Below are 23,934 nucleotides of genomic sequence, written 5' to 3'. Positions count from 1 at the left end.
CACGGCATTCTATTTCTATTGAGTTCTTGAAATAAAAAATATTAGAGGACTCTCTCCTCTCTTGACTACTCAGATACGGATACCATGGCTCAAAGAAAACAAGGCATTTGGTCAGCTGGCTAATTTTCTAGTTCTAAGGGCAGATATGGTGGCCTTGTGTAAGAGTCTCATTTCTTGGTACTGGGTTTCCCACCAGAGTATCCTGAGTTCACAAATTCATACAATCATATAATGTTCTAGCTGAAGGGCACTGGAGCACCACCTTATTTGGATGACATAAAGTAGGCCCAAAGACACAAAATGGTTGCCCAGTCACACAGTTGTTCTCCAGACCTCGCTTTATCCTAATAAGGAAAGATGCCCTCTAGTGGAGATGCAGGGCAAGGTGAATGCGCAGGGTGAAGGAGGGGGATAGGGGACTCCTGTGAGCGTCTGAGATTCTGAACCTTATCACCAGCCGATGGGGATGGGTGGATCAGCAACCCACTGCCTTTAAGAAACTTGGCAATGAGTGTCCCAGTTTGCTTTGGTGAACTCATTCTGTTAGGCGCTATGCTCTTCATAGGGCCAAGCTGGGCTTATACCTTTTGTCTTTTCCAACTGGATAAGTGCTTTCAGATAACGCTCTCTCTCCTGTCTCTAAGTCCAAGGTATTTCTGTGTCAACTACATACTGTATTTCTTCAAACAAAATTGACTAACAGACCATGTTGCAGGTTAAGCACATGTCATAAGTACGTCTTACTTTTCTTCATTTGTGCTGTGTATGCAAGCAGCTGTAACCAGCGATACAGGACTGAGCGTCTTAGCACTGCGTTGGGGGTTAATACTTTGAAAAGAGGGGTTTCCATGATCAAGTGGATTAAATGTTGGTTGATATGTGCTTTGGACAGTTCTCCCCCCCCCTCCCCCGGGGGGTAACAGACCTCCCAAAGAAGGAAGAATGCCTCAGAACAACTTGTTTCATTGTATTCACACGGAAAATATTATTGATTTGCTGCTAGGGAGTAGAAATAATGGATACAAACTGGTCTATGGTGGATTTGGGGAGGTATTTGTTATCCCCCCGAGAACTGCGGTGGTTTTTAAATTCATCTGTGAAAACCGATCAATAAAAAATGGCTTTAGCAGTTGGCCAACTACAGAGGGGGGAAAAAAGGAATCCTTTTCAAAACCTAAAAAGAAAAGCACAGTTTTAAGGATTTCACATCTGATTTAACATCTAAAAAAAACCCCCCAATGATAATACCCCACTTTGTATAGCCAGACAGCACTCCATTTTAGTAGACTTTAGTGGTCTTTATAACGATTTATGAATCACTTCATGAATTCCTGGCTGACTCATCTGGGTGACTATAGTATCTACTTATACTTCCCTTCTGTCTCACAAAAGAGACACTTGGACTCAGTTCAATCCAGATTTGTCCCCGAATGAATCACAGCACGTTACTGGGGGAACTGCAAATTGAATTCTGCTTCTGAGACAATCAAGACCAGCTTTCAGTAATGAAGAAACAGCCGCTGGGAAGTGTGGGTAATTGCAACACTGTCCATCTGGGCAGGGCCAACGCAGGCCAAGAGCTGTATGTCCGTCCGAGGATTCTGTTCCAAACCAGTCAAAGAGCTGAATCCATCTCCTGGAAGGGCTTAGCATTTCATTCTCCTCACGAGACGCTGGGTCAATATTAACTGCAGATAATTTATCACAGTGGACAAGACCAGGACTCAAAAATGATTGCCTGTGCCTCCACAGACCGTGACAAAATGAGGGCTGTGAATCGGGCTGTAGGTGACATGATCACCGAGGCTTTTTAAAGAAGACCCACGTGTATATTCTGATGAGTGAGTGTTTCTGGGGAGTAGAAAGGATCGTGTTCTAGAGGACACTTTGCTCCGTTTGGGGAGAGGGGGTCAGTTCTCGCTCCAGAAAACAAAGTTATCAGTGCCCAAGGCAGAGAAGTGGTTTTTTTTTTTTTTTTTTTTTCTGGTGTAGACTGAAGCAGGGCTGAGGGCATCACAGTATCTCCCCACTGTGGAAACGAACAGGGAGGGGGAGAGGACACCCGGATATGTCAGAGAAATGAATTATGCAGGACACATTTAACCAAGAGCCGGAATTTTTTGGACTATCTTGACTGCAGAATTGGCTGTGACTCAGTTGTTTGTCTATTTCAGAATCTGATGTGATGGGGAGAAAGGGAAGAAAAGTCTGATTCTGCCAAATCCTCTTTACAAAAAAAAAAAAAAAAACACCGACCAGAAGAGAATTTATCCTGAGTGGTCTTAGACATTTGATGTCAAAAATGCTGCAATTCAAAAAAACCAAAAATCAAACAAAACAAAACAAAACAAAAAACCTTCTGCAATGACACCATCCTTTGGGCAGCTGTGAGCAGGTCAAAGCAAAGGGATTAACTCATGGCCCTTGGCAAAGAGAAGACTCTCTTGTTCGGCTCGGTATTAGGCACAGAGTGCAGTCTGCTTTGCCACGGAGTGCATCGGATGAAAGAAAAACGTTCAGAAGGGAGAGTCATGAGAAAGCCAGATGAAAAACGAGGGAGAAAAATGTTGTTTGGGGGTACACGTGAGAAAGGGAGGTGTGGGTAGATAAAAAACCGCCCCTTCCGTGCCTTTCCCCTGGTCTCAAAATATGAATACGAGTCTCCTGACGACATCAGAAGAACTTTACTTCTAGAATTAACTTCAGATGCCATCCTGCTGCCCAGGATGGCCAGGTGCCTTTGAAAGCCATTGCCAAATGAGACCCTGAGAGTCAATATAATCCATCAATTTGAAAAGGAACTAACTGGGTGGTGATTTGGTCAGTAATAACATGTGCTGTTTATGTGTGATTTACTGTTTTCATCTTCAGGATGCCAGGTTACTATTTCAGTAACCACAAAGGAATTTTCTGTACCTTCCCCTGAATACAAGGCTCAACATCTGGTTAGAGAAATGAATGGGAGGAAAACACATCTAGTAAAAATTCCCAAGTAGAGAAGGGCCCTTGGCTCTTATACACAGAAAGAGCATCAAATGCTTGGGGGTGTTTGCTACCATTTTGTACCTCCTCATCCAGTCCTACGCAGAGATAAGTACAGTATATGATAAATGTTGGTCATTGCTGTTGACAAATTACTCTGTGGAACAGACTGAGCTCCCGGGCAGGTGCCAGTTTCTGTGTCCAGGTAGACGGTACCTTTGCCCCGTTGGTGCTGATGTCCAGTTGTATATTCTGTCTGCCCAGAGACCACAGTTTCTATTTCTGAGGGGAGATCATCTTGTTCAAGAGAACGATTCCAGTCATTTACTGTGAAGAAGATGATTAAAACAGGAAAGGTGTTTCTCCTTTCAACAAAACAGAAAAGCAACTGACGACTATTTTTTTCAGTAAAGGAAGCAAAGAACCTTTGTCTCTTGGCTTCTGCTCCCCTCAGTGGTCTCCTCACCACTAACAGGCAGATGGACCTTCACTTGCAAAATGACACAACACAGTTTCTTCCCAGCCAGTTCCCCCCAACTCCCCCCATCCCGCCCCCACACAAGAGGGGAAAAGATAAAGTTGATTTCCACGTCCCACTAGAAACACTCAGGAAAGGCTTTCCTTCGAACAGCCTTTCCTTTGTCAGACACCAGGCACTTTGTAATGGGCCAATGTCTTGAGACTCAGGCTAGAAAGGCTCGTGGGCTTTCAGTTTAGGAATTCTGCCTCCCTAGGACTTGTTTCAGAGAAGCTCTGTGACAGGAACACACAGTTACATGTCAAGAACATAATGGCTTAGTTTGAACTCCATGTTGCCCCGTGCCAACGCACTAAAGTAGAGGTTGCAAGAAAAGGAATTCTATTTTACCTCAAGCCTTCCTTGTTATTGTCATAACTCACTTTCCTGACTGAAAATCCAAGGGGACTAAAAAAAAAAAGAAAAACATCATCTTGGGCTTTGCACGAGGTGGATTTGTGTGGAATGGTGGGAACAAAATAAAGATGGCTGACTTGGCCTTCAGGGGTGAAATGAACGAGACCTCTTTAAAATGAAGAACGAGTGCACTTCAAAATTAAGAAGAAATACATGGAAAGCAATCTGATGTGAAGGCATATTTGAACCAAGAGTCAAGCTATTTGTTTGGTGTAGTGACACACGTGTGCTCGCATCAGCGTCTCCTGCTTTGCCCTGAGGTGACGCAGAGGACAACGTACACTTGGAAGACCAGTCATCCACCTGCCCCGGATTCCTGTTACGTTTCCCAGAAATGATAAAGGAATCATAGCTGCAGTCCTCCCTTCTGTTCACATCCTGTTCATTCCACACAATTCCCAAGCGCTGAGGGCGGTGGGGGAAGAGCTGTAAGCATGACATCGTCTCTGCTCTCAGGAAGCTACGGCTCTAGTGGATCGTAAGCCAATCAGTAAGCAGACAGTGTAATCTCAGGGGCTGTTAAATCTATGAAGAGAAATAGAGTTAACAGAAGAGAGCGGGATTGGGGGGTGTGAGCAGGGGGTGGGGGTTGAGGTGAAGTGGTCAAGAGAGGCCTTTCCAAAGCGGTTCGCGTTCGAGCAGACACCAGAAACGAAGGCACAGATCATGTTAAGTTCCGGTGAAGGTGCCTTTCAAGTTTCAGGAACAGCATGTACAAAGGCCCTGAGGCAAGGTGAGCTGGTGTTTTCCAGGAATCGTAAGAAAGCCACTGTGGCTGGGGCAGAACAAGCAGGAGGAGCAGTGGTAAATGGATGTGATTAAGGCCAGACCACTGAGGGCCCAGCAGCCTACAAAAAGGAGTTCAGACTTTATCCAAGTGTGGTGGGGGAAGGGCCCCAGGAGGAAATCGTCAGACATTCCATTTACATTTTAATACAAGTTTTTTTTTTTAATGTTTATTTATTCTTGAGAGGCGGAGCAAGCGCGGGGGAGGGGCAGAGAGAGAGACTCTGAATCCTAACCAGGTTCCGGGCTCTGAGCCATCAGCACAGAGCCCAACGCGGGGCTCAAACCCAGGAGCTGTGAAATCATGACCTGAGCTGGAGTTGGGTGCTTAACTCACTGAGCCACCCAGGTGCCCCTGCATTTACAGTTTAAAGGACAGCTCACGTGGTGTGGGTGGTGTGAGGGGAGAAGGGGATGGTGTGAGCAGACCAGACCCCGGCGTGGGGGACAGTTTCAGGACTGCAAGAGTTGAGATGGGAGTGGACAGTGCAGCTGATCAGGCTTAAGATGTGTTTGAAGGTCGAGCTAACAGGACTTACGGATTAATCAGATGAAAGAATGCTAGAGAAGGGGAGGAATCAAAGTTGACTCCCAGGCTTTTTAGTTCTTAGTAGTAAACGAAGGTAGCTCATTATTCTCCTCCGTTATCAAGAAAACAGACTGGACTCTGAAAATTATGCTCATAAAAGTTTTGCAGACAACACAGACATTTAAATTAGAGACAGATCAGAGACAAATCAGACAAGGCTAGAGAAGCCAGTTCAGCAATGTCCTTTTGTTGTTGTTTTATTCCCCCCCCCTCCCTCCCGCCATCGGAGCCATTCACAATCACTAGGTAAGTAAGAAGAAAGGAGCAGGTATCACCGATTTCCCCCTATGTGTGCTAAGAGGCGTACATCAGGTTGGCATATTTAAGAAGCTGTTAGTAAGGCGAGTATCTCTGTGAGAAGAATGCTCAGTCCAAAGGCCAATAACTCAACTGATATCTGCTATAGAGGGTAAAGCACGGCTGCGGTCATGGATCAGAACTGAAGAAGTTTAAAGACTTGTGGGCTACTCTGCCCTGGAATAAAGATCGAAAAGTACCAGAAACTTTCCAGATATAAAGAAAAAAAAGTAGCACCAGGACCCCAAGCTTTTCCAGTCTAAGACCCAATATTCTAATCTCCATCTTCAAGGCTAGGATACTGGGATTTTCTGCTTCTTCTAGGCTCACAGCATAGACGTGGGGAACAATGTTCATCACATTCAGTGATTCTCAAATAAAACGTGTGTGCGTGTGTGTGTGTGTGTATACGTATTGTGGGTGGATTTTAAACACCACCTCTCTTGACCTCGATTATCTGTGGAAGTCACTTTCCTAGAAACTGACCCCTTCATGGGACACTGGATGAAGATAACTGTTTTCAGTATAGAAAGTGCTACAACCCAAAGAGACAGGATGAGGTATGCGATCACGTGGCGTTGGGAGAGCAGACACCAAGGTGCGGGTGGACTAAATGGCCATTTGAAGCCTCTGTTTTTCAACCACGGCTCTTCCCAGTTATTTCAATGGTGAGGGCTGACAAGCTTTATTTTTGGGCCAGTGCTTAATAATTGCCCTGTAAAGGGCCACCAGGGTGGCTCAGTCGGTTAAGCGTCCGACTTCGCCTCAGGTCATGATCTCACAGTCTTTGAGTTCGAGCCCCGTGTCGGACTCTGTGCTGACAGCTTGGAGCCTGGAGCCTGATCTGGATTCTGTGTCTCCCTCTCTCTCTGCCCCTCCCCCTGCTTGCGCTCAGTCTCTATCTCAAAAATAAATTAACATTAAGAAAAAAATAGTCGCCCTGTAAGTCACGTACCCTTCTATACCTGTGGGATGTGTCTGTGACCTGTCAGAGGAGTGATTGCTCACGGGGAATGGTTGTTTTTTTTTTTTTTTTTTTTTTTTTTTTAACACTAAGTGACTCTTCAAAATCCTTGAATATAGGTCATGACTACATAAAATACAAGCTTGGGATTATAAGGGACAAAACTTGTCGTGTCAAATTGTATTAGAAACAGAAAATAACATAAAACCTGTGCTGCCTTGCTGATTTAGGCTTTACAAACGACAGCCTTTGTCTCTTGGGGACCAGACAAACTGGTTGTGTATTGTCATTTTTTCTTCTGTTGGGCATAAAATATGTTCTGAACTCTCACTGGGTGGGTAACAGGATAGGGAGGCCTTGGGAATGTATGCCAGAGTCACCAGGGTACCCATCCTGGGCAAATACACAAATCTCTGTCCTCAAGAGAAAGCCTAGTGTCCCGAGTGCCCTTTAAGAGGCTCCTCCCCCATTCACACACGAAGCTCCGCCCATTGCTGGCACTGTCTCCTCTTAGCTTTTGGGCATACTCATGGCCAGGTCCGACGGGCTTTCCGATTTCAGGCAGATGTTCCTTCTTCTACTTCTATTTTTGGGTCATTCCCGTGTATCTTCACAGCCTCTCCTGGCACAGCTTCACAATAGCCTAAGTGATGCTTGCCTGTCGATCTGGTCGTCTCTTGTGAAGGCTGGACACTCTGATGGGTGCCCTCATGGCGCATTTGGTTGAGCATCCGACTTCAGCTCAGGTCATGATCTCATGATTCATGAGTTCGAGCCCCCGTCGGGCTCTGTGCTGATAGCTCGGAGCCTGGAGCCTGCTTCAGATTCTGTCTTCCTCTCTCTCTGCTCCTTCTCTGCTCATGCTCTCTCTCACTCTCAAAAATGAATAAATGTTAAAAAGAATAAAAAAAAGACCGGACACTTTGAGAGGGCAGGGTTCTGTCAGTCGTGTCGACCACTGTGTCCTCAGTGTTTAGCATTATCGCCTGGTACCCAAAGGGCAGCCGAGTAAGTGACTCAAAAAATGAACGTACCCCAATGCTGGGATAGATTTTGATAAACTTGAATGTTTCATATGATGCTTCTGAGTTTAGCCATTATTGCACATATACTAGGAGATTAACAAGAGAGAGGAAAGATTATGCGGGGTGCGTGTGTGTGCACACGCATGTGTGTGTGAGGTTGAAAAAAAAATCCTGAGTGGGTGAAGATATCAATGTTCCTGCTTGTTTAGAAAATCCCAGGGAAGAAAGGACAGCAAAGCTAACAGACCTAGTTTTGAGCTGTTCAGACGCTACAGATGGAGACAGGAATGGATGGTGAGTAGCAGGCTTCTCGTAGTGAAGATCACAGAAAAGCAACGTAGGGAACCCCCACAGTGGATGACAGCAGGGGGGGTCCTAGCAATGTGTGCGTGCGCATGCGTGTGAACATACGCATGAGAGCAATTGTGTGTTGTAGCAAAGTATGCGGGTTGCACGAGATGGCTGGAACCGGAAGAACTGGTCCACCACCGTCCAGACCAACGAATCAGGGGGGACCATTCTTTTCTAGGAGCCTCCCACCTGGACAACGGGAGCCGGCAATGTCCTTCTGTTTCCTAGGCATTCCCCCATGGGTCCTTCTCCCCTGTCAAACCCTCCTTAGCACCTAGCACGGTGGAGCACCGGGCACGCGGTGTGGAGGCTGCAAGGAAATTTTACGTTCCTGCCCTCAGAGAACGAGTAATCCACTTAGCAAGGCAATAAAACAGATGATAATAACCAAGAGATGTAACAGGGAAACTTGTCTCTGCGAGCTGTAAGAAGCAAGGGGGCTTTCTGGGTTGAGAACTAACCCAAGCTCCAGGTTGGGTGATGTTCACTCAAGACTAGGACAATAATGGAAGGTCCTTATTGTCTTCTTAGGTAGAAAAGATCCTGAAACAAGATGTAGAAACAAACGAACTAAGACAGTGAGCAGGCTGCTTTGACAGGAGCAGAACTGTACAGAATTGCAAAGAAGATACACAGAAAACAGTTGCTGTCCTTAACCCCTTAGCATCCAGAAAAGCTACAACAGGTTTCCCATGCTGGCTTAGAAAATGGTATCAGTGAAGACCAGCCCTGGTTACTCAAAGGCATGGAAAGACTGTACATATACATACCTAGAACTGGAGCAAATGTCACATCTGATACGAATAAAAAACAGTATGGCTTCCCAATACTTGACATGGACTCAAGAAACCAATATTCCTTTTTTTTTTTTTGGTTAAGGTATTTTGACTACCTCCTCAAAAACAACTGTCCCTAACATTCCCTGCTGTGGATTCCTGTACGAGATTGTGTACTCCCAGAGGAGGCCACATCGTTTCTCTATTTTCGGTCTTCCCTGGCTCAGAGACGGGGCTCATCGGAGTCGCTCCATGCGGTCGATCCACAGGTCTCCTTAAGCTCTGTCACTTGCACTACAGAGCACGCCATGTCTGGGCACTTCTGCCGAATGGAGAGAGGCAGCTGTGTTGGACAAGATGAGCGACACAGATCCAGCTGACTTTTCTTGGGACTGTGAAGATTTCTCCGTCTGAGGAAGCGATTTGCATCGATATGTTTGTTTCCTCTGCTCTAACAGACATGCTATGAAACAGTATGAATAGACCTTTCCAAAGACACGGGGTTCCTCTTATGGGAAGCCACGGTCATTAAGTACCACTGGCTCGCTCAACGTGACATAGTCAAACACCCCTTCCCTTAATAATGTTTAAATCAACATTCGGTGACGTAGTGTGGTGCCGCTTAAATCACTGAAACGATGTATCATCCAGATACTGTTTCGAAATAAAAATGGATACTCGTCAAATTGAGAGAACTTGCGTTTATTTTATTTTACGACGGTAAGGATCAAAGAAGCTGATGCTAACTGGATAGACGCGGTGGACTGTTCCTGACTTCTGACAGTGACTCAGCTCATTTTATTAACAAGTTAAAGCTAAGTAAATGATGAATCAATGCCCGCGAAGCAGGAAAGAATGCCAGTTTCCCACTAAAAATCGCAAAGTGTGATAAACCTATTTCCGTTAAGAAAACTGCTGGAGTTTTTACTGGGGGATTTCCCAGGCAAACAGAGGCAAAGATACATAAACCAGAAGCGGAAGGTAAGCACATTTCCTCTTCGTGTTTTTATGCTGCACACTAATGCAAACACAGGGCATAATTCAGGGCTATTTCACATTATCCTCCTCTCCAAAACCCGATCGGAAGAGATAACCTTTCATACACTTGCCCAGTCCAGTTGGGTTGGCAAAGGAATGGGCACACATCTGGTGGGAAGGACACAGCAGCATGGCAAAGCCACAGATGTCAGAAGGCTTCATCGCTCAGCCATATAAAGGACCGTCGTGTCCTTCTCCTTCCTCCCCCTCCTCCCTCGCACGCTGGTCTACCTCGACAACTACTGTCGTTACTTAACAACACCCTCTGGCTTCTAAACCTCAATCTCAGCGATGCCAAGGTTGCCTGTCTTCACACCATGTCACATGACACTGTCACATGCTGTGGTCCATCTCATCTTAACTCCCCATGGAGCGCAGACAAAGGCTCGAAAGAGTGAAGGGACACCGCATTCCCTAACAGGTGGTCCTGATGAGGAAGGTGCCTGTAGAGGAGGAAAAGAGCAGGCAAGTCTCAAGTCTGGAACATTCAGCAAAATAGATGTGCTGAGCTCTTCAGAAATTGCTAATGTCATGACGGACAATGATGATGATGATGATGGTAACTTTCTAAAAGGTGAGGAACTTCATTAGATTCAAGAGGACAAAAAAAATATGAGAATTGTGATCTTACTAAATCCTGGATCAGAAAAAAAAAAAAAAAACAAAAAAAAAAACGAAAGGAAAGAAAAAAAAACAACTCCAGCTAGAAAGAATGTTATTTACACAATCGAGGAAATTTCATATTGACTGCATGTTAGATAATGCTTTATTGATGTTAACTTTCCGGAGTGTGATAATTACATTGTGATTATGCAGGAGAAATGTCCTTCTTAGGAGAGCTTTCCCGAAGTAATTAGGGTTAAAGCTCAATGATATTCACAACAATCTCTCGGAGGGTTTCTGAAACAACAGGCAAGCAAACAAACAAAGGATCTCTGGAAGCAAAAAGAGAAAGAGATAAGACAGAAAGACAGAAACAGAAGATGGCAAAATATTCACAGTGGGTAAATATGGATGCAGGGCGTATGGGTGCTCAGCCGTACTATTCTGGCAGTTTTTTATATGTTACCAACTTTCAAAGGAGGGAACTGAAAAAAATTAAAATTATGCAACAAGACAAAATATTAAAAACAAACAAAGCCAAGCGGCAGGAGCACCTACGGAACACGTTCCAACAGCCTTCGTTGGAGCTGGGCTTTCCAACATCAGGTGTTTGGGTGGTTGTTGTTAACTCCAATAATGGCAAAGATATTTTTCTACATATACTCTTTTTAGGCTGTGTACAAGAAGATACACAGATTGCTTTTCTCTTGTATTCCTGTAAAGAATCATCATGAGTATTCATAAGAAGATGGGACAAAGGAGACGAGGTCCCGAGAGATGGGCTTCTCAGCTGTGCTACCTTGTGGAGTTAAGATTCTCAACCAGGCAGGAGGAAATGAGATGATGAGAAGCCCATGGCTTACATCATTTAAAACCCAGCTGGAAGGGCGCCTGGTAGCTTTGGTTGGTTAAGTGGCCGACTCTTGGTTTCAGCTCACATCACGATCTCGTGGTAGTGGGATCAAGTCCCGTGTTGGGCTCAGTACTGAGTATGCAGCCTGCTTGGGATTCTCTCTTTCTCCCTTTGTTCCTCCCCTGCTCATGCGCGCGCGCTCTCTCTCTCTCTTTTTCTATTATCATTCTTTCTCTCCCACTCTCCCTTCTCCTGAACACCCCTTTTGCTGCTGTTAATGACACACTTTTCCACCTATGCCTAGAGGTGTAACTCACAAATGAATCCAGCCCTACCTCTTTACTCCATATAGACATAAGTAATTAGCGATCCTGCCTCTTAAACAATAGCCCTTGGATAAATTCTCCATCCTAACCACTTCACCTTAGTTCAAGTTCTCATCTTACTCACAAGAACTCCTGCAACAGCCTCTTTCTTGTTTTCCCCATCCCCTGTCCCTGCACCCAGCCTCAATTACTCTGCCATCTGAGTCCCTTCTCTACAATGACAATCTGATGTGTCTCTCCCCTCAGAGACAGGCTAGAGGGATTCTTCGCTTCCAGTAAGAGGTAAATAATCCCTTAGCATAAAATACAAAGCTCCACACGAGCCAACCTACTCTTAACTGACTTCATCAGTCCCGTCCACTGTGGATGATGGCACCTGAGCATATGGGTACCTCCTTCCACGAGTGTCCTTGCCCCTCTCGCGTCTCGTACGTGTTCCTCTGGCTGCCTTGGATGTTGTTCCCCATTTATCCATCTGGGAAGTGTGACTCTTCCTTCCATGCCTAGATCACTCTTTCTTTCCCTCTCTACCTGAGGCAGAATTAGGGACACCCTCCTCTTCTGGCTCCTAAGGTATCTCTATTACATCACTGATCCAAAGAGCATTACCATACTTGGATTATATGTCTGTCCTCGCCACTAAATCCTAAGGGCAGCATCATGTTTTAATAATCTTGGCACCTCCAGCACCCGGAACGAAGTCCGACATGTAGTATTCCACAGAAGTTTATGAAATAGAGATGTATCGTTAAGTGAAGAGTAGGGATATGTAAAAAAATATACGGTTTATCAAACTTTAAAACACACATCTTGAAACTCATAGACGAGGCCAACACCAACGAAACCACAGATCGCTGGTGAAATTCCAGACTTCCAAGATTGAAAACCTTTGCTCCCGCTGCCTATTCAACCAACCCATTATTAGTCCCCCAAATGCCTATGACTGCAGCACCGGGGTCCCTACAAGAACTTTTTTTTACCGTGGATGTCTGGGAGTAACCCCTACATAGGTCAATTCGAGCCTGCTGACACGTGGAGAGGAAAACAAGAGGAACCATGTGCTGTCCACGCCACTGGCGGGTTCAGAGGTCCACAGACGGACCGAAATATCAAGATTTTAAAAACTGTCCCCAAAACTCTTTATGAGGATGGCATCAACGCAGAATCTTCGGTAAAAAGCCCTTTTCTGGTCGCCCGCATAAAATCCTGTGCCCTTTAACCCTATACTCTCAAAGCTGTCACCCATCTACGGGCTCAAGGCACCGTTTTGCACCTGGAAGGCTTTCCAGCCTGTGGGGACACTGCCTTAAAGAGGAGCCCCCAAAACAGACTGAGGACAGTGTGAGAGACGGAAATTCGGATGCGTTTTCCCAGCGTCGGACACTTCAGTGCCTTCTCATTTTTTCCCCCACGGAAAAGAAGACAGGTAATGAAGACAGGTAAAGAACCAAGCTATTTGGTCCACGTGCTTTTTGCACGTGTACTCTTGACACGTCCCCTCTGGAGGACTCAACCCACCACCGACGGATGATCAACAAAATTCAGCAACTGTCACGGCGCTTCTCCGCGCGGCGGACTTCAGCGGCGACACCTACTACTAGAAGAGAGCCGGCTGGCCTTACCTGTCGGCTCCCGCGTCCACGGCCGCGAGCGGGGGTAGCTGGGGGGCGGGGTGGTGGGGGCTCCCCTGCACGCTGTGTCCCGGAGAAGGGTGACCGACAGTGTGCGGGGCTCCGCTTCGGCTCGAGTGACTGCTGGAGAAGACGGAGGCTGCAATCAAGAAGAACAAGCATCAGACGGCGCGTGTTTGACCCCGAAGGCTGACCGCGAGTGTGTTTTAGGGGCCCGCTCTCTTCTCGGTGGTGTTAAGGGGACAGTTCCTGGCTCACTGGATCTACACGGCTTCTGTTTTCATGGTGGAACAGGCTCCCCGGTGGGTGGGCCCTTCCTGCTGCCCCGGGGAGCGCGTGAGCAACTCCCCTGAAGTTCATGGTTCGTCTCCTGAGCGGTGCCCTGCCCTCCCGCCAGCTCCCAGTGCGGGCACCATAAAGTCGGTCGATCCTGTAATGTCTGCATCTGCAACAAGGTCGCTGTACAAGCACTTTTCAGTCACAGGGGACGACAGGGGACAGAACGCTTGGTGTGCTGACCCACAAGGGGCAGGACACAGGCCGTCTGCCTCTTCTCAAGGCTGCCGCGAGCCTCTGTGGGTCAGCCGGGCTCTCTCTTGTGTCCCTGCTGAATCAGGGGTAATAGAATATCTTGTCCTGGTCATAGCCCCCGGGCAGGATCTGCTACCCTCTTAACCCCAGAGACTGACTGACCCCGAGCATTTCCCTGATGGTGTGGCGGATGGACACACTTGGTCCCCACCAGTGATGAGCCCATGCCCGGCACCACAAAACACGAAAAGGGGCCTCAGACACAGCTCTGGCTTCCCCCCCCCACTGTTGCCCTATTACGACACAGAGACTGAGTTGCGGCCTCATTCATAGGGGCAGCCTAGCCTCTGAGAAGTGTACATGACCTCAAACTTACATACGTGCCCGTTTAGATCAGCTAATTGGTACAGTGTCACAAAAGAGACGGGGCTTGTCACTTTCAGAGTCTATCGCTATCAGAGAGGCTCTCAGTGTCTGGGACCTACGCAGCAGACATCTCATTATGCTGCAATCAAACCAGCATCATTACTCTGACTCTCTTCAACTTCCTTCTCTATACAAAGCGATGCTGAGCTTTCTACCCATCTCTGCTCTTTGTGAACTTACTCCACTGATGTCAAAGAATAAATGGATCTAAAAAAAAAATAATAAAAGAAATCAGGTTCAGGATTAAGAAGCAGCAGCCACATAATCAAAGAGATTTGAGGGTTTAAAAGTTCAGGGAGCGATACTTTTAGACCAGTACCACTTTTCTCCAACCTCTTCAGGTTAGAATTAATACCCCAGATGACCCCGCCCCCCAAAGCTTAACCCAATGGAACGAGAGTTCAAGCACTTAAAGGAACATGTGAAGAAGCAGAATTACCATCTTCCTGCTCAAAAGCTACTGACAAGGGTGTGATCTGATGGGAAGGGTTTATTTCTGGAAAGTCAGCACTGTGTCAGGTTAACTCTTGTCCTCAGAAAACTGCTGCCTCCACAGCCCCCCAAGTTTGAAGAGGTGGTGAGACTAGAAAGTGCTTAGTAGCTCGAAAAGGCACTCACGGTGCGTCAGCCTCCAGAAAAGTTGCACGTTTGCAAACTCGCTAGAGTCACCTTATGAATCACTACTCTCATTTGTGCTCAGCTCACTCGGGCAACCACAATTCTGCTTGTATTCCAAATAATAATTTTACCCAGGGGAGAAGGCTGTTTGGAGTGACTGTGGCAACGGTTTCAATGCTGGTGTTTGTCAGCACGGAGCGTGGTGTTTTATATACCATTCCAAAAACGAATGGAATAATAAGAGGTCACAGAGACACTGTGGAAACACAGCTAATTTTTTTCCTGCCTTAGCGTAGAAACATGAGCTCTCCTATTTATTCTGCTGGAGTTGCTGAACGCGCCCACCGCTTACGATCCCCTGGAGGTGTTCCTGTATGTATGTGTTCCTCGCAAGGGGAGCAGGGCCCCTGCTGCTTCCAACCCCATGGGCAACAGGGTCTCTTGGTGCACACCCTCGATGCTCTACTCTACGGCGAACAGAAAAATGTGGTGCTTCCCGGAGGTCTACGTCAGCCGAATCAGCTACATTTTTGCATCAGCTGCAATCAAAGAGGTTGGGAAATTCAGTATGGTTTGCAGCCTGCCACACACCGAAAGTTAGGTCCGGTTAGGGCCTCTCCTTCAACTAATAGCCAGGGCCAACCGTCTCGCCATTCCTCCATCCATCCGTCTATCCACCCGTCCATCCTCCAACCATTATTTTTTCCTACGTGCCTACTACATGCTAGCCATTCTACTATATGTGGGTCCCTAACCCTGAGGAGGCTGCAGTTAAGTGAGGGGAAGAGGTCTCTATACATCAGTGCTACCCAAATGCTGAGGGCCGCTAGGAGAGATCATCAAGTGGTGTGCAAAGCGCTTTAACGTGCTGTCTTCCCTTTGGTCCCATGATGTGCCCTGTGCTCTGGCCAAATCAGACAACCGGCCCGGCCTCAAATATACCACAGCAACTTGTGCCACTGTGCTTTTGACTATAATATCCTCTACCTATTTTAATACTTTTGCTCTGAATGCAGTTACCTATGTTCCTCTGATTCCTCTCTCCGCGGCCAATCGTTCCACAGGTACGTATGGAGTATGTACGTGTGGCCGCACTGAGCCAGGTCCTGGGACAGACTAGGGAACAAGGTGGCCTTGAGGCCGGCTATCTCCAACAGTACCATTCATGCTTGTTTGACTAAACAGATACGAACACAGACTCAATGTCAATGGAGTCCTTCTTGGGCTCAAGGAGCAGGACAGGAACAGAAAGAAACATGTACCCGCCCAATCCTGTTGATCGCTGGTCATAGACTGCTCTCGGGTGTGGCTTCTCTCGTATCTCCAAGTAGGCACATATTCCAGAGTGGCTAAAGCTCTCCCAGATACCCAAGAGCAGGGCATCCGAGAAGCCTGTGGGCAGAAGGCCAGAGACACAGGGTACAGTTGAGGGGAGGTGCTTCTAAGTTCTAGCTGGTGCAAATGGTTTCCACAGCAGCGTCTGCCGGCAGGAATAAGTGGTGGAGAGGCTATGTGGTGGGCCGTGAGAGGTCCATGAGACAGGGCAGAAGACTCAGAAACCTGCCCTCCTGCTGTGCGGAGGCTGTGTTGACCGGCCGGCAGTCAAACACATATCGATAGCCCTTTCTTCCGCTGCTAACCCTGGTGAATGGCACTGAGACAGGCAGGGACCCTTTGGCTGGGGACCCCACGAGAATAACAAAGAGGGGTGCTTTAGGGTTCGATTTGAAGTCTGAATTTATAAAGTATACAGAACGGTATCTTATGTTGGTTGTAAGAAATCCCCTGTGAGCAAACCGAAGCCTGTGACTTGTCTCCATTGCCTAACAGATGGGATGAGAAGTACGGGACAAAATCTCTCCCGGTGAGGTAGGGAACCTAGTAGAAGCTTCTAGTCCAGTGTCTACACAGAGCCCTTTGTGTGTAGTCCCGGGCAAGACTGCTGCTTGTGGATGCTTCCCGTGACCACTGTAATGACCACAGACTTAGAGGAAGTACAAACAACATGGCCTACCAACATTCACCCAGCCCCATGTCATGCACCCTTCTGATACAATGGACAAAAATCTGGAATGAGATAACTGTGACTTTGGTAGGATTGCCCTTGGCCTCTACCAGAGATCCACATTTCTCAGTAATCGCCACTGTGGCACAGGTAGTATCTCTCCTACTTATACTGACTTCTAGGAATTTCCAGCTCTGTCGGTCATATGTCCAGGCTTCTATACTAGCATAGTCTAAGAACTTCCTTCCTTCCTTCCTTCCTTTCCTTCCTTCCTTCCTTCCTTCTTTCCTTCCTTCCTTCCTTTCCTCCTTCCTTCTTCCTTCCTTCCTCCCTCCTTCGTTCATTCCTCCCTCCCTCCCTCCTTCATTCATTCCTCCCTCCCTTCCTCCTGCCTTCCTTCCTCTCTCCCTCCCTTCCTTCCTCTCTCCCTCCCTTCCTTCCTCTCTCCCTCCCTCCCTCCCTTCCTCCCTCCCTCCCTTCCTTCCCAATTTTCCAGCCCCTACTCCACCCAAGGCAGGTGCTGGTCTCTCTTAATGTTTGAAGCTGAATATCTGCTGACTTCACACATAATGCCCAACACGACACATGTTTTGCCAAGTGACTTTTTAACCTCCAGAAGAAAATCTCCAGGTGAGAGCGCAACAGTAAGGTTGTTTACAAAAGGAAACGTTTCCTTCCATACACACTCAAAATGATTTTTCGAACTCAGCCAATGGGGCGTACAACTATCGATCAGAGTGTAAGGAAGGGAAGTGATCCCTCTAGAATCTAGAGCAATATTAACAAAACTGTTGTGATCCAATCAGCTGGTGCACGCAGGCTGCCCACGGGGGTGGCCTTCATTGCCCCGTGTCACCACGGGGGTTAGTGCTGCTTTCAAGGCTGGAAGAGAGCTTTTAGGGGACTCTCCAGACACGCTGGTGACTGACAGCCGGAACAGGTGATTAGGCACGGCGGAGGAACATATTGGAAATTCTTATTGCTTTTGTGATTCTTAAGAGATGGTGGAGTCCCCGAGGAAATAAAAGCCCGGTGTTGAGATGAAGTCTGTGAGCTCTGCCCTCAGAGGAGGACCCAGGAGCTAGCCTCCCTGCTCCTCTGGGCTTTCTCTCTGGAGCAGAGCTTACTGAAGTCTCCCCACCTGTCTCCTGTAGAGGGGGGCGCAGGTAAGTAACTCAGTTGGGCTTTAGCGCACTAACAGAGCAGCACGGGTTGACACGTGTGGTCCCCAGATGCGATCTCACCAGCTACTGGGAGCAGGGCATTCTAGGCTAGAGCCTCTAAGTAGCTCAGGTTAATCTGGGTTAATCAACAGCCCTCTCTCCATCCACATGAAAACAATTAATCTGTATCTCTATGGTACGGACAGGGCACCCTCGGGGATACGTTGGCTGTCATGTGCGAATGGAGGCAGGCAAGGAGTGTTCCCGAAATGAGGCCAACTTATCTCAGGCCCTCTTCCCAATGCCACAGAAGGCTACCATGGGCCTTGCTTGGTGACTATGTTTCGTCATTTTAGAGGGCAGGGAGGAAGACCTCCCTTGTCGGGCTGAGGTGTATTGAAAATAGCCGACTGGAGGGCATAGTCCTGTTCGAAGCCGTGTGGGCGGTCAGAGCCCTACTCTTCAAGCTTCACCTTACAAACCATTCATCCAGGGTCGAATGTCGATTCAGATTCACCAGGTCTTGGATGCAGGGAGGGCTGAGGTTCTGAACCTCGACCAAACTCCCAGAGTGCCTGCTGAGGCTGATCTGGGGAGTGCACTTGGGAGTATTAGGTGCCAGACCACATCTCAGCTGCATTTCGTCGTCCCGCTGCCCTACACCTCAGAGCCAAGTTAACATTTACTGAGTACTTTGCAAACCCCTCCCTGGTTTACTGATGAGGAACTTGAGGCCTTACTGGGTTCCTGACTAGGGTACCCGGTCTAGGTCACGGGGCTGAATTCAAACCTAGGAACACAGATCTCAGATCACATGCCTAGGAGTGTTGATCCTGTCTCAGAACTCCCGCGCACTCCATTTGCAAAGACTGGAGTCACTAGGCGTTCTTCCCTCCCACGCACAATGCACCCGGCCGGCTTCAGCCACCAAAATGCTGGTTACAACGCAAGAGGGATCCTCCCTCTTCTGCTTCCGCCCATGCTGAGAGCACCGGAGTGACCTCAGCACGGCCGAGAGAAATTTTCCAGCTCTGAAAATTAACGGAGGTGACAAGTTAAGTAAATTATTTGGTTTGGAAAACAAACAGCTGGTAGGAAATGTGCTTTTTCCCAAATAAAGATTTCAGATGCCTGTCAGGGGTGTATTGATCTACTGGTGGGAACGAAGGCGGGCAGGGAGGGGTTATTCGTGAGCAATGAGATACATGCACCTGTTCCCACAAGTGGCCACAGGGTGGTAGGCTGAGAGGCCACCACCTCCATCAGTCACGCACAAAAGCAGATTTGCCGTGCAGATCCGTTGAGTCTGAGCTCTTGAGGTAAATGTGCATTTGGAGTCATTTGCGATTGCTTAAAAAGCCACTGCGTTGTGTTCTGCAGCGGGCCTACTCTCGTAGGAAAGGGGGAACCGGTGTCACCCACAGGCTGTGAACTCGCTTACAGTGAGTGCTTGAGTGACGCCGTAACCCTGAGACGTGACAGTTAATGCTTGGTAGCCGGTGCCCTGGAGGAGGTGTGGGCTCACCACCCACCTCCCCGGCAGTATTTCCAGGTCCGAGCACAGAGGGCCCCGCTAAGCAATGAAACCAGGCTGAGTTGGCTTTCACAGAGATATTAAAAAAGAATTCAAGGGGCGCCTGGGTGGCTCAGTCGGTTAAGCGGCCGACTTCGGCTCAGGTCATGATCGCGTGGTCCGTGAGTTCGGGCCCCGCGTTGGGCTCTGTGCTGACAGCTCAGAGCCTGGAGCCTGCTTCTGATTCTGTGTCTCCCTCTCTCTCTGACCCTCCCCCATTCATGCTCTGTCTCTCTCTGTCTCAAAAATAAATAAACATTAAAAAAAAAAAAAAAAAAGAATTCGATTCCCATGCGAATGGGAATGCTGAGGTCAACTCTGTGTCTGCCTCCCCCATCCATGCCCCCACATCCCCCAGAAGAAATTTGAACCTGGGAAGGATTGAGGAAACTGTTGAACTGTAATGGAAATGTTAACTCCTTTGGCCTCCCTAGAAGTTGGGCACTCAAGACAGACAGTACCAGAGTGGTTCTTAAGAGAACAAAGCAGGCACAGCGGGAGTCAGACGGACTCGGCTTTGAATCTAAGCTTTACCAATTCCTAGCAATGGGTCTTGGGCAAGTCACTCAAGCTCAGCTCAGTTTCTTCATCTTAAATAAGGAGACTATGTCACAGTATGACTAAAAACACTTAGCACAGTGCCTGGACTGTGTTTAACTACCCAATAAACCACTGTCGTTATTCTTTGGTTATCTTTATTATAATGATTCTTATCAATAGGCTGGTGGGGGGGGGGGCGGGAAACAAAGGCGTGTGGTGCCCCGCAAATGGTAAATCTCCAATCCAGTGTGGCCTCTTACTTAAAGATCCATATAAACTGTGGCCTTGAGTCATTTGAAAACACAAAAGAGTGTATATACATCATGCTTTCTACTAATAAGCGTTTTCTGTTCCATTTTTCTATCGCAAGTGCTGTAAAGTCTTCGGGGTCTGCAGAAGAATCCCCACAGGGTTAAAATGTTGTCCTTTATTTTACAGGGGGTAAGGCACACCTGTGAGTTACAACCCCTAATGTGGTTCAGTTTAAAGACAACAAAGTCATTTTCATGCATGACTGCTCTTCGCTTCGTTAAGGAGTGAGAACGGGCTGTTACTAGAATGTCAACACAACCAGCCCTCTCTGAAGCTTAGTGTATCTGCAAGTATTTTTACATTTCCAGGGCTTCTTTTTATTTGTTTCTCCAAGAGCATAAAGACGCGGCCGTGGTTAATTTTCAGGATTCGAAAAACACTTCCCTTCAGTCTTTCTGGAGAAAACCACTATCGCTGGGGGTGACTGGAGCTTCGCTCCCCAACAGTGAAAACCTGGGCCCCCATACCTTCTGTGGTTGTTTGCATTTCGCCATGGAACGATTTAATTGCTCTCATGACCCGAGTTCACGAACCAGGGAGAATTTTCCAGCAAGGAAAAGGGCCTGTCAGCTGGAAAACGGCAGAGATGCCGTGGTGACTCCTTGCCTGTGTGGCCCATGACTAGCAGGGGCCTTTTTCTCTCCCCTCCCCGCTTTGCTGGGCATTCTCCCTCCCCGACACCCTCCCCCGGGGCGGGCGAGCGGCTTCCTTCCACATTCCAGCCGAGTTAGGAAAGCAGAGCTTCTTATGGGTTCACGCAGCCATCTCTGTAATCTTTCTCTCCTCCTGGAGGCATGAATAATTTTAATATTGCCAATCCCTAAAAATCTATTCTTTCTTGCCTGTCTTTTCTCTCCCCTCCCTCTTTGCAGTGTGGAGTATCATTATCCAGCAGTACTGATAAGAGGATAATGAAACAATCCTTTCTCAACCGGCTCAGGTGGCTGTCAGACTAAAATGACACCATCCGTACATCCTTGACATGCTACCCCAAGCTAATTGATGGCAAACAATGGTAACTGTCACCTGTGCACTAAGACAAAGAAAACACACTCGTGTCACCTGATGGGAGAGCTACCTGGCAACCGATGAACAAATGTGTTAGAAAGACGTTCCATTAAGGTAAGAGAGGGTACATCTCTGAAGAACATGCCTATTAACTTTGAGCTTAAGAGCGCTGCTGTTCACTGGGGAGCAGAAATAAATAAGGTAAAATGAGAATTTATTGATGTCTGGACAGTTACATGAATATTCAGGTTCTCTTACAAATAGATATTCCCACATGAGCTCCAAACTTCTGTGTAGGCTGCCCAATTACATTTCCACATCATGCAGCTGGATTTACAGCCAGGGAAGAGGTTATTAGTATTTGGAAGAGGACTTATGCTTACATGCCCTTCTGGAAGACACTGCGATACAACCAGAAGATAATGGCTGAAGTCATCCAGGCAGATGCCAAAGGTTACCATCAAACGTCCTGAAATACCAGGTGTAATTAACTGCATGCAGGAAAAGCTCCTGAAACGTGTGCCTTTCAGAACAAAGCCGTTTTGTTACAAGTGAAATGGCGTCTTCTGGCACCTCTCTCAACTTCTCTGGCACCAACGTTTCAGGCAGCCCCTCTTGGGTCTTTCCAGACAATGAATGACTTATCCAACCTCAAATCTCATACCTTATCTTTCTTCCCTTCACCTCCCAACCCACTTACTCACTCACAGACAGTCAGTTACACAGCAAGTCAGGAAGATAATGTGAACAAGGAGTACCCTGGGAGAAATTCGGTACTGCCACTATGTGTTACGTCATCCCCCGTTTTGAACAGAGGAGGAGAGCAGTCAGAAAGGAGAAAGATGGAGCAGGTATGGAGAACCATTCCTGGAAGCTCTTACGGGAATGTCCCTCATCTCCATTTTTGGAATAAAGTCTGATTTGGCCACAAAAACCCATGTTGGAAAAAAAAATACTTGGTTCTCTAGCTCCTCGTTACTTATCCCTTAGTTGCCTCCTACCTGTACCTTGTTGACCCCAAAAGAGGTTTCCTCCCTTTTAGATGCTACCAAGACAACCCCGCCCACTCCACTTCCATGCGGTTTCTAAAATCATTTCACGGAGAAGGCTTCTTGGAAACAGATACGGAGCACATACAGCCAATCCAATTTGTAACGCAATTTTCTTCTAGCCAACTCAAGGGCTATTTACCAACCCTGAGCTCTCCCAAGAGACCACTCGGTAAAATGGAGTCACAACAGCCCTTTTGGGGAATTTAGGAACCACGGTTTGTAATGACCACTGGCCCTGGGCAAAAATGCACAGAAGAGGAATATGGTTTTGTTAGGACTCCAGAGAAGCCAAAGAACCCCCTTTCCCCCTTTTCTATACTTTGCCCACAAAGTGGACGATTTCCTCACTTCTCCTTCAGATGCCCAGTATTACCTCCTAGATTACTCTCAGTGTAGACAGACTCTGATAAGTCATTGACATGTTACCAGGAATCATGCCCATTTATAACCTTTCTTAAGGAACTTAAAAGCTTTTCCCTACCTGTTGAATGGAGTGTTCAGTCTCGGGTTATATGAATTTCAAGCATCCTTATTGTTAGTTAGAAAGTGTATTTTGAGGAAGTAAGCATGCTTCCTAAGCTTAATCTTTCAAAATTTTCCTTTTCTCCTGGGCATTAATGTGTAAGTCTACAAGAGGCCCGAATCTTAGAAAACACACTCCTTGATATTTGAGGGTTTAAGCCTCTTCTCTTTTTAGGAAAAACAGACCTTAGTAGAATGTAACTGTGACAACTCTCTGTGATATCCTTGTCAGCCCTGGGCTCACCATAACCAGAACTGAGCCCTGCCTGTCTTCTGGCAGCTTCTTCCTAAGCGGTGGCCACATTACTGAGGGCTTAATTCCCACTGTGGCCCAAGGTTGTCTCTGCAGATAGCTGCTTACAATGGGAAGACTTTAACAGTAGTAACTCCATGGCGGAGCCCCTACCTTTGGGCTTCCGCAGACTATCTGGGGGAGGACAGGAGCGCTGGGTAACAGGCAGCACAGGTGGCATGGGTCCCTTCAAATGAAAGAGCTCTGCTGTGTGACCTGTTTTAAATATTGGGTCTTACGCAAATCTCTGCAAACCCAGGGGCTGGAAGACTACGCAGGTATTTGCTAAATCGAAAATACTATGGTGATCAAAAAACCTATGTGTACTGGCAGACTTTTAAAACAAAATGTGATCAGACATATGGAAGCCACAAGCTTCTTTGATTTCAGTCAGTCATTGACGAAGGTCCCAGATATAAGTGGAAAGCAGAATTTGGCAAACCTGTTGTGTAAAGGGCCAGAGACTAAATATTGCAGGCACTGCTAGCAACAGGCAATGTCCTCAATTCTGTGAGCAACTATTCTCACCTAAGAGCCAAGAGTCTCTTATACATTTTACATTTAAAAATCTTAAAAACATCCTTAGCTCTCAGGCCATGCAAAAACAGGAGGCAGGCGGGCCATATATGGCCCGTGGTATAATAAATTATCTGTTGCGTGCTAACTCCTAAGAACCACCATGAAAAGACTGTGGAACTATTTTTGAAATATGGAAACTAAATTTGAGGGAAGCAAAT

At 47.1% G+C, this 23,934-nt stretch overlaps 1 protein-coding gene across 6 annotated transcripts in view; it reads right to left on the bottom strand.

Annotated features, from left to right (window-relative positions):
- The window catches only part of GLIS3 (GLIS family zinc finger 3), a 540,949-nt gene that overhangs the window by 31,412 nt on the left and 485,603 nt on the right, over positions 1-23,934 (bottom strand). For all 6 annotated transcript variants that reach the window (XM_042913531.1, XM_042913532.1, XM_042913530.1 and 3 more), the window contains one exon: positions 13,147-13,294. In XM_042913531.1, coding sequence (XP_042769465.1) covers positions 13,147-13,294 — 148 coding nt within the window. The remainder of the gene's footprint in view (positions 1-13,146; positions 13,295-23,934) is intronic.

Source organism: Panthera leo, chromosome D4 (genome assembly GCF_018350215.1).
Source record: "Panthera leo isolate Ple1 chromosome D4, P.leo_Ple1_pat1.1, whole genome shotgun sequence".
NCBI classification, from domain to species: domain Eukaryota; kingdom Metazoa; phylum Chordata; class Mammalia; order Carnivora; family Felidae; genus Panthera; species Panthera leo.
This window is presented reverse-complemented; position numbering and strand designations above follow the sequence as displayed.